The sequence below is a fragment of the Telmatherina bonti genome (assembly GCF_933228915.1).
Source record: "Telmatherina bonti genome assembly, chromosome: 21".
Classification (NCBI taxonomy): Eukaryota; Metazoa; Chordata; class Actinopteri; order Atheriniformes; family Telmatherinidae; genus Telmatherina; species Telmatherina bonti.
The window spans coordinates 16,585,117-16,599,537 of NC_136630.1; the positions used below are offsets into that span (position 1 = coordinate 16,585,117).

General features: G+C 38.1%; 1 protein-coding gene across 1 annotated transcript in view; it reads right to left on the reverse strand.

Annotated features, from left to right (window-relative positions):
* Positions 1-2,482: 2,482 nt before the first annotated feature.
* The window catches only part of LOC306771516 (G protein-activated inward rectifier potassium channel 1-like), a gene marked incomplete at both ends in the record, with an annotated part of 12,618 nt that continues 679 nt past the window's right edge, over positions 2,483-14,421 (reverse strand). Inside the window, 2 exons of the mRNA XM_079260686.1 lie at positions 2,483-3,147; positions 3,528-3,744. Coding sequence (XP_079116812.1) covers positions 2,483-3,147; positions 3,528-3,744 — 882 coding nt within the window. The remainder of the gene's footprint in view (positions 3,148-3,527; positions 3,745-14,421) is intronic.

Sequence of the window (14,421 nt, forward strand, 5' to 3'; positions counted from 1 at the left end):
GTATCCCTGATTGATGGCAGGACTGGTTTTAGCGACTTTCTGTACCTGCCTAATCAGAATTTTGTTGATAGAAGTTGAGAAAATAAACTCAGCGCATAAAAAGATCTTATGACAATACTTTTTTTTCTACAATGGCCCTAAACTCCAAATGATTCAACTTAATGATGATTTTAAAAAAGAAGCAAATTTGCACATATAAGCTGAAACCATCAAATGTAAGTTTCAGCTTCAATCATACAATTTACTGTAAGATATTTTGCAATATTTCACAAGCACTACATTACTGTGTGTAATGTAAAAAGCTAAGTTGGCTATTTTCCTCTAAATTTATTTATAAATGTTCTACAAACATAAGAGAAAAACTGTAATTTGGATATTTTAAGTTGTGTTTTTTGTTATAATTGTTATAATTGATTTGTTCATCCTCTCTGGAAATGGATGAACATAGAGAGTTGTAATTTAACAACCAATCACTGCATAGTAACCCAACTTTCGACCCAAGTCTAGCAACCAATCCCAGTGAAGCATTCATACAGCTTACCCAAACTATTGCTGTCCCTTTCATTCTCACTCTGCATTTGCAGGATTTGCAGCAACAATGGCAGAACATTTACCAGAGCTCACTGAATTTCATCATCAGATAAACTAAAGCAGGTTGATTTCGAGATGTGAAAAATGTATACATTTTACTAGTTGTATGTTCAGCTTAATCTGATAAAAAATTCCAACAGTTCCCAACCCTCTTACTTAAGGACCTCTTTTAATACTAAAAGCCATAAAGCCCCCGGCCCTCCCCATATGAAGGGGGTTGGATATTTATTTCATTTTTGATGAAAGATTTGTGTGTTACAATACTGTATGGGAGATTTTGATGACCCTGTTTTATAGTTTTGGATCTAGTTTCTGGCTCCCAAAACACCAGTTTTATGTGAAAAAAATGTGAAGAAAAAAAAAAAGAAATAATAATATTTAAAATAAAAAAGAAAACTTTAAGTTGTGTCTGTGTGGACATGGTGTTCATTTTTAAGCACAGTTGCTCTGACTGGTCAAAGCCTCTGGCACCCTCTGTGCTCTCTATAGGAGACCTGAGGTTAGCAACTACTGAAATAGAGCATCAGTAGCACACCAAGTCAAACTGTATGTCAATAGCTACATTCACTTTTACAAAAATGTAATCATTCAGAATGAACTCAAGCTGATCAGAGATTCCAGCAGACACGTTTACATGGATGCTAAATAAAGCGATGCGCTCAGTTGTTTGTACATGATGGACAGATTTTAAACAATCTTTACACTTTTGACATGCACACTGCTTACTAGTGCAAAAGAAGAAAGGTTTTGCTTCTTTTTATTATTAGCCTTTTGATCGTCTAAATGCTCAATAATCCTTAACTTTTTCTATTTCTTATCAAAACAGAGTATCCACCACAGTCTTTTTCTGTTTTGCTTTTCAAGTCTTCTCTGAAACTCATTAAACCCCCACATGGTTCAAACATGCACAAAAAGACATCGGAATGAGTCTAAAGAGTCATTTTTTCCTGCTGACCTCATGGTGAAAAGATTTAAACCACCCATCTTGATCGGGCTGACAATTCTTTCTGATCTTTTTGATTCAATGATTTTGATTGGACGGTCAATCGGATCAAAACTGCTCACTGTCAACGCAGCCAAATTTGCATTTTGTGTTTCCTCATGTAAATCAATATCATGAACTTTGTGTTCTGTACTTTAATCTAAACCCTACCTGTTTATTTTAGAGAAAAAAAATCATGCAAAAATGATCATATTTCCACAGATGTGCCAGAAATGGCACGTTATAATGCCATAAAAATATGCTTTTACATTAGTAATTTTAGCAAAATATGCTAAATTTTAATTCATAAGTTAGCCTCATTAAATAACATTATTTTGCTTGATTTAGATCAGCAAAAAGACCTGGAATAAGGAGACTGAACCTAAACATAACCTAATTATAAACCTGATTCCTCTATACATAACTGAAACTACAGCTAGTAGCTAAATGGACTTAATAGTCCGGGTGCTTTTGCTTAATTTCTGGGGGGGTAGCAAATGGTCAATGCAACACATGTATAACTCTCACTTTGGTACTTATTTAAAAGGTACAATAGTTAATTGTGATTATAAGTAATGATTATAAGAAAGCATTTGATGCTACTATAAGCTGAAAAGAAAGAAACAAGCACAAAGATAGAAGTGTTCGGAGGCAATGGGGAGGGGGTGGGGCACAGATGGTGATTTATCAAAAGTGACTCACAGTATGAGCGGATGAATGGCTTATTAGTGTTGTCCTTCTGTTTGTAGCAATGGACAACTTGGTTTAGCGCTTGTAAGTAAATTAACAAAACAAAAATTGCTGCAAGACAATAACAATAAAAAACTATATCACAGTAGTCTGTATTTATATGCAATGCCCATTTAGTCTGGTTCAGTTTTTGGAGTTTTATTCCTACAGGTAGAGTGGTCAGCGATCCGCATTCATTCTGCGCAGTTTGGGAGGCAGGTTCCCCTCTGGCCGGCCCCCTACCAAAGCGATCTGGACTGGTGGTGGAGATGGAGCCGCAATAGCTGCTGGCAGTCTGTGTTTCTCCACATCACTTTCCTCAGCGTCTCCATCGAAGGACAGCAACTGAACCTGCTCCTCTGGTTGTCCTTGCCTCACAGCTGTGATGGAGCTGGACCTCAGCCGCTGAATACTAAGTGGCAGGTCTCCTGTGCTGGAGGCTTTATCCCCAGGCAAGGCTGGGCCCGTCTTCAACGCCCTCCACAGATGCTCTTCCTTGGTGGAGCTCATGCGCTGGAGTTTGCTGGGCAACCTGGAAGCCTGGTCCTCTGTGTAGTCGGCATTGTCGGCGGAGAGGAGCCTTTCCCTTCGGACTCCACGGCTACCGTTGCCCAGTAAAGGGGAGGAGGGGGTAGGTGCAACAGGTAGGGGGTTGGGTGACGTCAGTGAGGACTTCTCCTCCTGCTCTTTGACACTGTACGGAGGTGTGGGGACCTCAAAGGTGTTGTGGAATTGAGAGTAATCGACTCTAAAAAAGCCTTCTTCCAGGGACATGACAGGAAGGAAGCGATGCCCCCACAAGACTTCATCCTCAGTGTACGATGTCCTTGCCTGACATGTCATACCTGCAATAAAGAATATTGATGGAGTAAATAAATGTTTCAAATACAAACAAGAAAAAGGCAAAAATGAGATCACTGAACAATGTAAGTAAATACTCAATAAAAATGGGAGACTGTTAGGCAGGAAAGATGAATTGTGGTAAAATGCTTTGGGGGAAAGGGAGAAAGAGGGATAAAAAATACTGCCATGATGGATAAAAGCTTGTGGTATTGAATAATTAAAGACCATAAAAATAAACATTCTGTTCAATATTTTATTTCATAATACCAAGAAAGGCTTACGCCACAGGGGGTAGAGGATGACGAAATAAATGATGGACAGAATCGGTTGCCCAAAATTACGTTAAAAAGCTAGATATTAGAAAATAGAAGTTTGCGCTCACCTGTGGTCTCCACGATGCCCTCCAGTATAACGACAATCTCAAACTGTTCATTCATGAGCGAGCGCTGTGACAGATCGAAGAACGGGCTTTTGGTGTTGATCTCATGGCAGATGGTTAGTGGTGACACCAAAAAAAGCTGGTCCGCCCCCGTGCCAAAACCTACGTCCAGCTCACACTGGTCCAGCGGCAGAAACTCTCCCTCAGGGGTCTGCCGAGACTGAAAACACAAATAATAAGAACATTAATGGCTTACATTTACATTTCTTTAAAACTAGAGTAATGTTTCTGGGCAACTAGATAACTTTTTTCCCCAATAAAGGATTTTAAGCTAGTTTTTTGTTGTATTTTTTTTTCCAAAATTATCCTATGATTTAAAGTGGTCAAAATTTGACTGATTGAGCCGACATATTTTAAGGACTTATTAGCTCTTGATGCATCATTTTATCTAAAGAGCCCATCAGATGAAGCTTGAATGCTTTAATGGTGTAGCTGTAGCACTGTGTAATGTCAAGTGACAACAAAAGTCATTATAGGACACTTTTAAATGTAGTCCAGTTCAATCCAACTTTCATCCTATTTACTCCTATTTATGATAATCATATTCATACAATGGAAATATATTCAGCTGGTCTTGTCCAAATATATGGAAATCTGCCCACCAGCATCACTAAACCTCACAAGTTACATGCTTGTGAGTATGGAAAATGTGTCTCATAAGTACATCTCAGAAAATTAGAATATTATGAAAAAGTTCAGTATTTTTCATCTCTCATTTCAGAATGTGAAACCCATATATTATATAAATTTATTACACATAGAGTGAAACATTTCAAACATTTATTTCTTGAAACTCTGATAATTGTGGCTTATAGATAATGAAAACCCAAAATGCAGTGTCTCAGAAAATTAGAATATTACACAAGATCAACGATAAAAAGTATATTTTAAACAGAAATGTCAGGCTTCTGAAAAGTATGTTCATTTCCATGCACTCAATACTTGGTTGGGCCTCCTTTTGCATGAATTACTGCATCAGTGCAGCATGGCAATGGAAGCGACCAGTGTGTGGCACTGCTCAGGTGTAATAGAAGCCCAGGTTGCTTTGATAGCAGCCTTCAGGTCATCTACATAGTTGTGGTCTGGTGTCTCTCCTCTTCCTCTTGGTAATACCTCACAGATTCTCAATGGGGTTCAGATCAGATGAGTTTGTTGGCCAATCAAGCACAGTAACACCATGGTCATTGAAGCAGCTTTTGGCCCCTTTGGCAGTGCAGGCAGGTGCCAAGTCATGAGGGGAAAAGAAATCGGCATCTACATGAAGCTTGTCAGTAGAAGGAAACATGAAGTGCTCTAAAACTTCCTGGTAGATGCTGTGTTGACTGTGCACTTCAGAAAACACAGTGGAGCAACACCAGCAGATGACATGGCTCCCCAAATCATCAGACTGGAAACTTCACACTGGACTTCCAGCAACATGGATTCTGTGCCTCTCCACTCTTCCTCCAGACTCTGGGACCTTGGTTTCCAAATGAAATGCAGAATTAGCTTTCATCTGAGAAACGGTTCAGTCCTTTTTCTCCTCAGTCCAGGTGTGATGCTTCTGTCGTTGTCTCTGGTTCAGGAGTGGCTCAACACGAGGAATGGGACATTTGTAGCCCATGTCTAGGATTCGCCTGTGCGTAGCGGCTCTTGATGCACTGAGTCCAGTTTCAGTCCACTCCTTGTGAAGCTCCCCAAATTCTTGCATGGATGTTGCTTGACAATGCTGTCAAAGCTGCAGTTATGCCTTTTGCTGGTGCATCTTTTCCTTCCACTCAACTTTCCATTAATATGCTTGGATACAGGACTCTGTGAACAACCAGCTACTTTAGAAATGACCTTTAATGGCTTTTCCTCCTTGTGGAGGGTCAGTGATCAACTTCTGGACATCTGTCAAGTCAACAGTCTTCCCCATGATTGTGTATCCATCTGACCCAGAATGAGAGACTGTTTAAAGGTTTAGGATACCTTTGCAGATTTTTTGAGTTAATTAGTTGATTAGGGTGTGACACCATGACTTTCTAAGTTTTTAACAATGTTTTAATTTTCTGAGACACTGCATTTTAGGTTTTCATTATCTATAAACCACAATTGTCAAAATTTCAAGGATTGAATATTTAAAATGTTTCACGCTATGTTTAATGAATCTATAAAATATATAGGTTTCCCATTCTGAAATGAGTGACAAAAAAAAGAATTTTTTCATAATATTCTAATTTTCTGAGAATTATCTGTATAAAGATAAAATACCCAGCTAATTAGCAGTTTTATCATAAGTTTAGCCATTAAGACCAGATTCACAGAACATTCAAGACTTGTAGCTCTGGCTGGTAAGTTACCAGCATAAAAAAAAAAACTTAACAATAATCATACTCCCTTTCCTTCTAAGATAGCAAACAAAACCACTTCCCATTGATGTCAAACTTGTCCGTTACATGTAGCCTACAGTTGACAGTGAAGCAACCACTTAAAAACTGAAGGCCTTGCTTTTAGTCTTTTGTTTCCCACAACTTTGTAGGTGACTACAGTTCAGTTTACAGGGCCAGTCTGCAGACAGACAGACACATATGTCAGGTAGACAAAAACACCCATCCATCAAAGATTGTTTGTGTGCCTGTATTGTTTGTAAGCTTTGATTGGAACATTAATGCAAGTTTATTTCCTTCAGTTTGGTAAAGAAATGAAGTAGTTTTCAATTTAACATTAGCCGGGAGCAGAAATGTAAACTGTATATTATCATTGTAAAGGCGGTGCAAGATTTGAGGGCCAAGATGATCGTCCACACTTCTAGAAGCAGGAGGAAATGAGAAAACAGAAGACATTTTTTTTGTTCTCATGTTAACTTATATAATGGCACTGCAGTAAATGACGAAACTTAAACAAAGGCACAGTTTGCTCTACAGATCGACCGGCTTTATAAGATAGGTGGAGGACATGACAAAATTTCCCTAATTTGATGTAATTTTGTATTTAATATTGATTTGTCGCTGAGATTAAAAGCAGCTCAAAAAAGTGATTTCTTTTATATAACAAGGAACCATTTTTGAGTATTTTCGGTATAAATGGCCCCTAAAAAGTCAAACAATAGAGGATATTGGGTATTAATAAGCTGTTTTTAGCTTAAAGACATGCCTCATGTTGTGAATAAGTTTCATGATCACCACCCTTTTATTTCCTGCCTATTGCCAGGTTTTCATTCCTCCATCCGTCCATTGTCTTAACTGCTTAGTCCAGTCAGAGTCAGAGGGAAGCTGGAGCCTTTCCCAGCAATCACTGGGCGAGAAGCAGGGTACATCCTGAGCAGGTTGCCAGTCCATCACAGGGGGTTTTCATTCCTTTCGAGCATTATCATGTATGAAAAAGAAAAACTACCAAGTCACATATTCAGCATTTATTAAGCTATTTTTACTGACATGGCTCAAATTAAATATTTCTCCACGTCACCACTGTCAACTTCTTTGCTCTTCTTTGGCAAGGAGCCGCTTGGTCTGCAGATGGCAGACAGGCTGTCATTTGTATTCACAGTGATGCTGAGGACAGAAGGGTGTGACATTTCACAGGAAGATGTCTGTGCCCACGGTTCCCTGGCTCGCTTTCATGAGAGAAAGTGTCACCCATCATGCAGCATCAGTGTTGGGTGCTCCCATTATTACGCAGACAGAGAACCTATGTTACATGTCTGTTTAAGTTAAATCTGAAACTCAGAAAGCAAAGCCAGGTTGGGGTACTTCTTATAAGGAACAAAAATGCTGTCAATTTAGGCATTTATGGTCTCTTTTCTGCCTTGACAGGGCATGTGGCTGGGAATGCCAACACAGTGGGCTGTTATAAAACTACTCAAGCTCTGTTTTTCTTGCAACAGATCAATCATTAAGTGCAAAATAATGTACGGTGTATTTCATCATTTTATGTTCCAGTCTTTGCACCCAAAGTAAAAGGAATATTTGGATTTCTTTGCACGATGGAGGCATGCTAGTGAAATCAATATAAAGTGTTTTGGTGCTTTTAAGTCTAGAAGTTCATTTTCTGTTTACGTCAGTTAAACATGTTGAACAGTGTAACACTGTGACAAAGAAACCAAACAATTCACACCCAAACAAAAGCCTAGGTTGACATTATCTATCTATCTATATCCTTTTATACTTATCTCACTTTTTATCTTTCAGTTTACCTTTTGGCTATTCCGGTTATAACTGTGAAGAAAGTGAGTATACGCAATGTACCGTATAAATTACGTCAACACAATTACAAATTATAATGATCAATAAAGTCTTTTTTTTTGTTTTTGTTTTTGTAACTTGTGGCTTAAATAAAACAATCTTCACAATCAGTTCTCACAACTAATACTTCAAAATTAATCTTTAATGATTAGAATGTTTCTTTTTTTATTTAAGTTATTATTATTATTATTATTAGTATTATTATTATTATTATTATTATTATTATTATTATTGTTACTAATAATAATAGTAGTAGTAGTAGTAGTAGTAGTAGTTGTTGTTGTGGGATATGGAAAATATTTATCTATCTATCTATCTATCTATCTATCTATCTATTTATCGATCTATCTAACTATCTAACTAGCTATTTAGCCATCTATCTACACACATATACACGCATATATTACATTAAAGCCTTCAGCAGTCATCAGGCAACTTCTGAAGGCAATAGGTTGCACTCAGAGAAAAGGGGGCGCAATACTTCTCCACACTGCACTTTTCTGTTTTTCATTTGTAAAAAAAAAAAAAAATGAATAAAATTATGTGTAATTTTTATTGTACTTCACAATTGTGTGACACTTTGCGTTGGTCTTTCACTAAATATTCCAATAAAATATATTTATGTTTGTGGCGTGTAATGTGTCAAAATGTGGAAAAGTTTATCATAGCCACTTTTGCAAACCAGGGACCAAGTTCAGTCTACATTTTGAATTAAACATACCAGAGAGAGAGGAAGATGAGCATTAGAAAAGATTGGTCCTTGCTTGAGAATAAACAACATTAAAGTCATTATACACAAGATGTAGTGAACTGCAGCATAGCTAACCCAGTCACTATAAACTGGAGCATAGCCTGACTCCCAGTCAGTTTGTGCATACAGAAATTATATAACTGGACATAATCTGAGTGTGGTATAAATGATCAAATGTAGGCAAATACACTACAAACAGAAGTGTTTATTTTGTTAGAATAGCATTTTAAGCAGAATATAACTTATTACTAATTAAGCAGCTTTCTGCTACCACTCCTCAGCGGCATGTCATAATATGTCAAAAACAGGCAAAAAACAATGATGGTGCCAGTGGAATTGATTTCCCCTTTTTACTGTCAATCTCCTCAATTCTTCTAGAAATGCTTCCTCCTTCTCCTATAAATAGAAGCGCATCAAGACATTTTTCAAAAGCCACTCATTATTGCCAATCAAATTATTGATTGTCCCAATTCTCTTAATAATCATTTCTGAGTAAATTGTCATTGACAACCAGGTGTCCCGTTTGTTAGTTCTGCTCACCAATCAATGCAATTGGAACTAATTTCCTGGGAACTCATATCTTTTAGCTGTGAAGGTGAAGCTTTTAGTTTTAAAACACTGATCGTAGCTTCACTGACTACAACAGCACCGAAGGGTTGCAGGGAAACCACACCCCTGCAAAGGACAAAGCAACATGCTATACTCTGAATGGTTTAAGGTGAAAGCTTTGTGTGTTCTCTGACTGCTGCTAAACAGTTGGTGCCACAGGGGGAAATTAATGGCCTTTAGAAGAGGTCCTGATATGGAGAGAGTGCTTCATTTACCAAACCACCTGAGAGTTGGGTTGAGTGAAAGCAGACCCAAAACATAGTGACTCACTTTGTCGTATGTGTGACAGTGTGTGTGTGTGTGTGTGTGTGTGTGTGTCTAAGGAAGAAAGACAGAAACTAACAAAAAATAATCCTTAGGGCAACAATTAAAGTTTAAAAGAAGCAGATTTTTGCACATTCGTCCTTGTGTGATGGAAATTAGTGGCTATGTGTCCAGTTTAACTTTGAGCCAACAAACATTTGATCTGCCATTCTCAATCTGACCACAACCACATGAAAAACAATTGAACTTTTTGGCCCTTTCTTCTCATTTTTCTCCTGATTTTCTTCTGGGTCCTTCACAGTTTGGCAGTGGCGGATGTTGCAAGTCATGCTGGCATGTCTGCCTGCCTGTTTGTCTGCCTGCTGAAAGCCCTTATCACCTATCTCCTGCTGAGGCCAACCTACTGAGACAAGCTTCTGCTGACACTGACAAGCATCACCCAGCTGTCACTCCATTCCTTTTGTATTCAGTTTAGTCCCACATTGCTGCCGGAGTTTGCTACAACACTGATGTTCATTGCTTTGTTCTTTTCTTTTGTCTGAGTGATTTTTTTTTTTTTTTGTGCTTGTGTGTTTTCTTGGAGGATTTTAACGCGCTACCTTCTCTGCTAGCAAAGCAGCTGCAAATGTCTTTTTAACTCATTTCCCACCAGTGCTGCAAGGGTCATTACACCTCTGCATTCTACTGATTTATTAATAGATTCTGCATTAATATTAATGGCAATTCGAGGACGTTTATCTTTTTAAATTCCCATGCATTATGAATTTAGGATGCACCGTCTTGCAGAGGAGTAAAGTTTCTGCTAATAATTAAATTTGTTTAATGTGGGCACCAAAGTGGATTTTTATTACAATGAACAATAGCATCTAGTCAAATGCAGTTTATGCAGAAAAGGCGTAAACTTTCTTTTGAAATTGCATCTGCATCGATTATTTTCAGCATGTGCATTGAAGTATTTAGTTTTCCTGTTGGATGTAAAAAAAATGACAGTAAACCTAGAAATTTTTAACAGGTGAATTAGATCGTAATCTACTTTTATGACTTTCCAAAGTGATTGGATCAAGTAAGTGTCTCTGCAGGGCTTGAAAGGGCATTTCTGAGTTAAAGTGAGTGTTCCCCAGCCGGACGTTCAAGAAACATTATCTAGTCAAAGTTAGGGACAGGGTTTCAGTCACAATCCAGCTTTGATTATAAAGGCTTTTAACTGGGGTCTAAATGTGAAATTCCATGTTAATTTCACCATAGAAAATCATTAAAACAAATCCCAGGAAAGGTTTAAGATCATGTGCTATAAAATAAATAAATAAATAAAAACATCACAATCTTCCACTGAAAGACTTTATGTTAAACTTTGCTGGACTTTTTCTCTTTTATTAAATGTGCCAGTTTCCAGCACGTCTACAAAATTATAAATCCTAAAGCCCACAACAAAGGAGCTATTCTGTTCAACAGCAGCTGCAGCTCTTGAAATACTTGAAATACTTCAGAGTCCATGGTCTTCCTTCTTCAGTTGTCTACATCACCGTGAAACACATTTGCATAATGTTTGCCTAATGGCTACAGTGCAGATGAGCCTTTAAGAAACAAGAGATAAAACAAAATTTTGCAGACAGAAACCGACAAGAGATGTTGCGATGATTTTGATCATTAAAGCTCATGAGCTTATTTTAGGAAACAAATAAAATCATGGAACTGTAAATGACCATAATATCTTATCTTTACAACTGTCCACGATGAATTCAGCATGTATAACAATTTCTATTCACAGATTGAACCTGGTGCCATCTTCTGGCCATCACTCTGATCTGGTTTTAATTCTGTAGCTAAAAAAGTTTCCATGCAGTAGTACAGCAAAGCAAATCTGAGTTCTGAAGCAATCTTTTGAAGAGTCACAAAACACATTTCTATTGACTGGTTTGAAGCATACAGACCAGACTGTAGTGTTGTCAGATGGCAGTATAAGCTACATCACTGACTGCATTCGCCTTTTCTTATTTTAATCCTCTAAATGCAAATCAAATCCAACGGTGGAAACTTGGATAATGTATGCAGTTCATTGTTTTTATTGTATTCAAAATAATCACGAAAAAAAATTTCTCTGCCCATCATGCCAGACTAACAGATACAACAAAATCAAACTTCAATCATTCATTCATTTTCCTATCCGCTTAATCCAATGAAGGGTTGCGGGGAAGTTGGAGCCTATCCCAGCAGTCTTTGGGCGAAAGGCGGGGTACACCCTGGACAGCTCGCCAGTCCATCACAGGCCCACACAGAGGCAAACAACCTCTCACGCTCACACTCACTCCTAGGGGCAATTTAGAGTAAAAATCAAAATTAATAGAAATAATTCAAAATTGAACAAAAAAGTTGTTATATTTAACATGAGTCACATATTTCTATCCGATATATTGAGAAGATCATTGAAAGGACCTTTGGAGGTGCTCCCATGCTGATATTTAAAGTGAAAAGACACCAGCAGAACCACTCATATAAACACAGGAAGGTGATGCAGGATATGTCTTTACTCATAAACTGCCATTTTGGCAGATCTGAAAGCCAACAGACAATAAATGGCTATTTGAACATTTCACTCTAAACATGAAGTGAAAGACTTCAACTACGGCTCCAGATCATGTTTCCTTATAATATCCTTAGTAAAGCTACCTAATGTAGACTGTAGACAACTTTCCTTCATGCTAAAATCCATAGTGTCCAGGTGGCATGAGAATTTACCGCCCATGCTGCCGCTTGACTCCCCCAGTAACGGATCGTTGCTGCCATGTCACGCAGCGTTTACACAGCTCCATCATAAGGATTTACTGCAGCATGCCTCATTTCTTCAGTCAAGTTTCTGAGGAGGGCACCTGACTATGACCTTGAACTGAGCATTACCTAAACACAAATCATACTAGTGTTTCCAGAAGTGCTTGTGTAGCACTCCAGGATGACGTAGAGTCACTTCACTGGACAATATGCCACTGACAATCTGATGGCACAATGACGTAGTTTTATGGGCTCTAAAACATCACTGCAGCATTGCTACGTGGATATCCTGTGCACTGTTTCTAACTGCACATTCAGTCCAGAATCTAAGGAAAGCAAAAGCTTGCTCTTTACATGTGTGCCACATCTGTTTCAAGAAGGTGCTACATAACCTCTCAAGATAAAAGTAAATCAAGAGAACACGTTTTGATTGTTTATACTGAGTCCTGGATGGCACTGAATGTGATGCTTATAGCTAAAAATTAGGATGCCCTATCTGAAAATCTGGCAAAACTTATATAGTTTTTGCTTAAATAGATTATTTGATGATCATTCAGGAAATCTTTACGTGGCATAATTTCTAAGATCAGATTTATCTCAGGCAAGTCATCTGTGAACAAAAGCCATAAAATATTCTAATTAAAAGGAAGTCAGAAACACTCATGAAAGAAAAAAATCTCTGTAAAGGTTCTCATAGTAATTTGTCATTTAGGTCTATTAAACCTGAAGGCAATAATCATGGAGAATCTCATATAACCCACAGCAGTATTGCAGCTGTCTTTAAATCAGGAGATCGATTGCAAAAAAATAACTTTAAACGATGCAAACAATTATTTTTAAGAAAGAAGATATTATTGAGATCCTGCAACATTCAGTCATTTCAAACAGAAATGACTTCTGGTGACAGAACGCTTTGCAGAGAACTATTACAGTGTTCAAGCGTCTGAGTCTTTCTGCTGTTGTCTGAGCAGGCAGAAAAGTTGATGATGCTTCATTTCATTTTCATGATTATCCTGCTTCAACGGTTTGTTGATTAAGAACAATCAAGAAGCCATATTTTTACTTTAGTTTCCAGGCTGGTAATTAAAGAAGAAATGATAATGAAATGAAAATAAAAACCATTCAAGGTGGAGATGAAGTAGTAGGCATGAGTTAATTAATCTTGGCTTTTTATGTGCTGACTGACTTTTATTCCTCTAATGGATGTCATTACTATTCTTTTGTTAACGGAAATGAAATAAGAAAACAACTTGCGTCAAACAGAAAGTACTACACTCAGTGATATCATACTCCTGGTAAGGATCTGAAACATTGAGTGGAAGCCCCTAAAGGACTTCTGAACTCAGACCAGAAGCTCTCCATCAAGCTGTCACTTGAGATCACTGTGTTCCTCCACAGAGACAAATATATGACGAACTCTCTATCAAAATACAGTAAGGCTACACTTAGTAATATGCTATTGAAATGTAGTGCTAGTGACATAATGTGGGACTTTACAGAATCCTTGTGAACCGATGAACTGCTTTGCTTGACTTTTGCTTTTTCAGCACTGACAATTCTGCACAGAGGGAAAAAAAAAAAAAAAACATGTCTGAGAGGAAACTGAGACACACATTTCCCTGGTGGAGGCGTGCCATGGGAGGGAGAGATGCGGTTTGGCACTGAAGTTTTAGTTTATTTCAGTTGTGAAGTTTTTTGACACGTTTTCCTTCTCTCTTTCATCATAGCCACCAGAAGCTGCCTCAGCTCTGCTTTCATCTTCTGGCTCTTTTCCACCATCGACATCACTTCATAAAAAGCTTAATCGCTGTCAGCTCTCAGGGCTTCAGATTTGCAGCTTTCTTAGTGACCTCGGGAGTTACTATCATTGTGGCCCAGGAGAAATAGGCTCAATTGATCTTTTAATCAATAAGCATAGTTGTCCCCTGGGAGCCCATTCATCTCATGTGTGGACGACTGATGCAAAAGATGAACTTGGATATACAGCACTATGACAGCTGTTCTGCTGACTGAGAGAGAAGATGGGGGGGGGGGGGGGGACAGTTTGTGATGACCCTGACTATAGCAGGCAACACACTCAAGAGCTCAGAGTACAGAGGTGGGAAGCAGAAACAGTGATGAATTCAGATTTAAAGTGGATCTTCAGAGATTAATGTAAATGGTGAGCCATTAAATTAAAACGGTGAAATCCTTCAAGGATAAAATCAGTTCTGGAGAAAATCTTTTGCATGTCTCGAGATGCTCT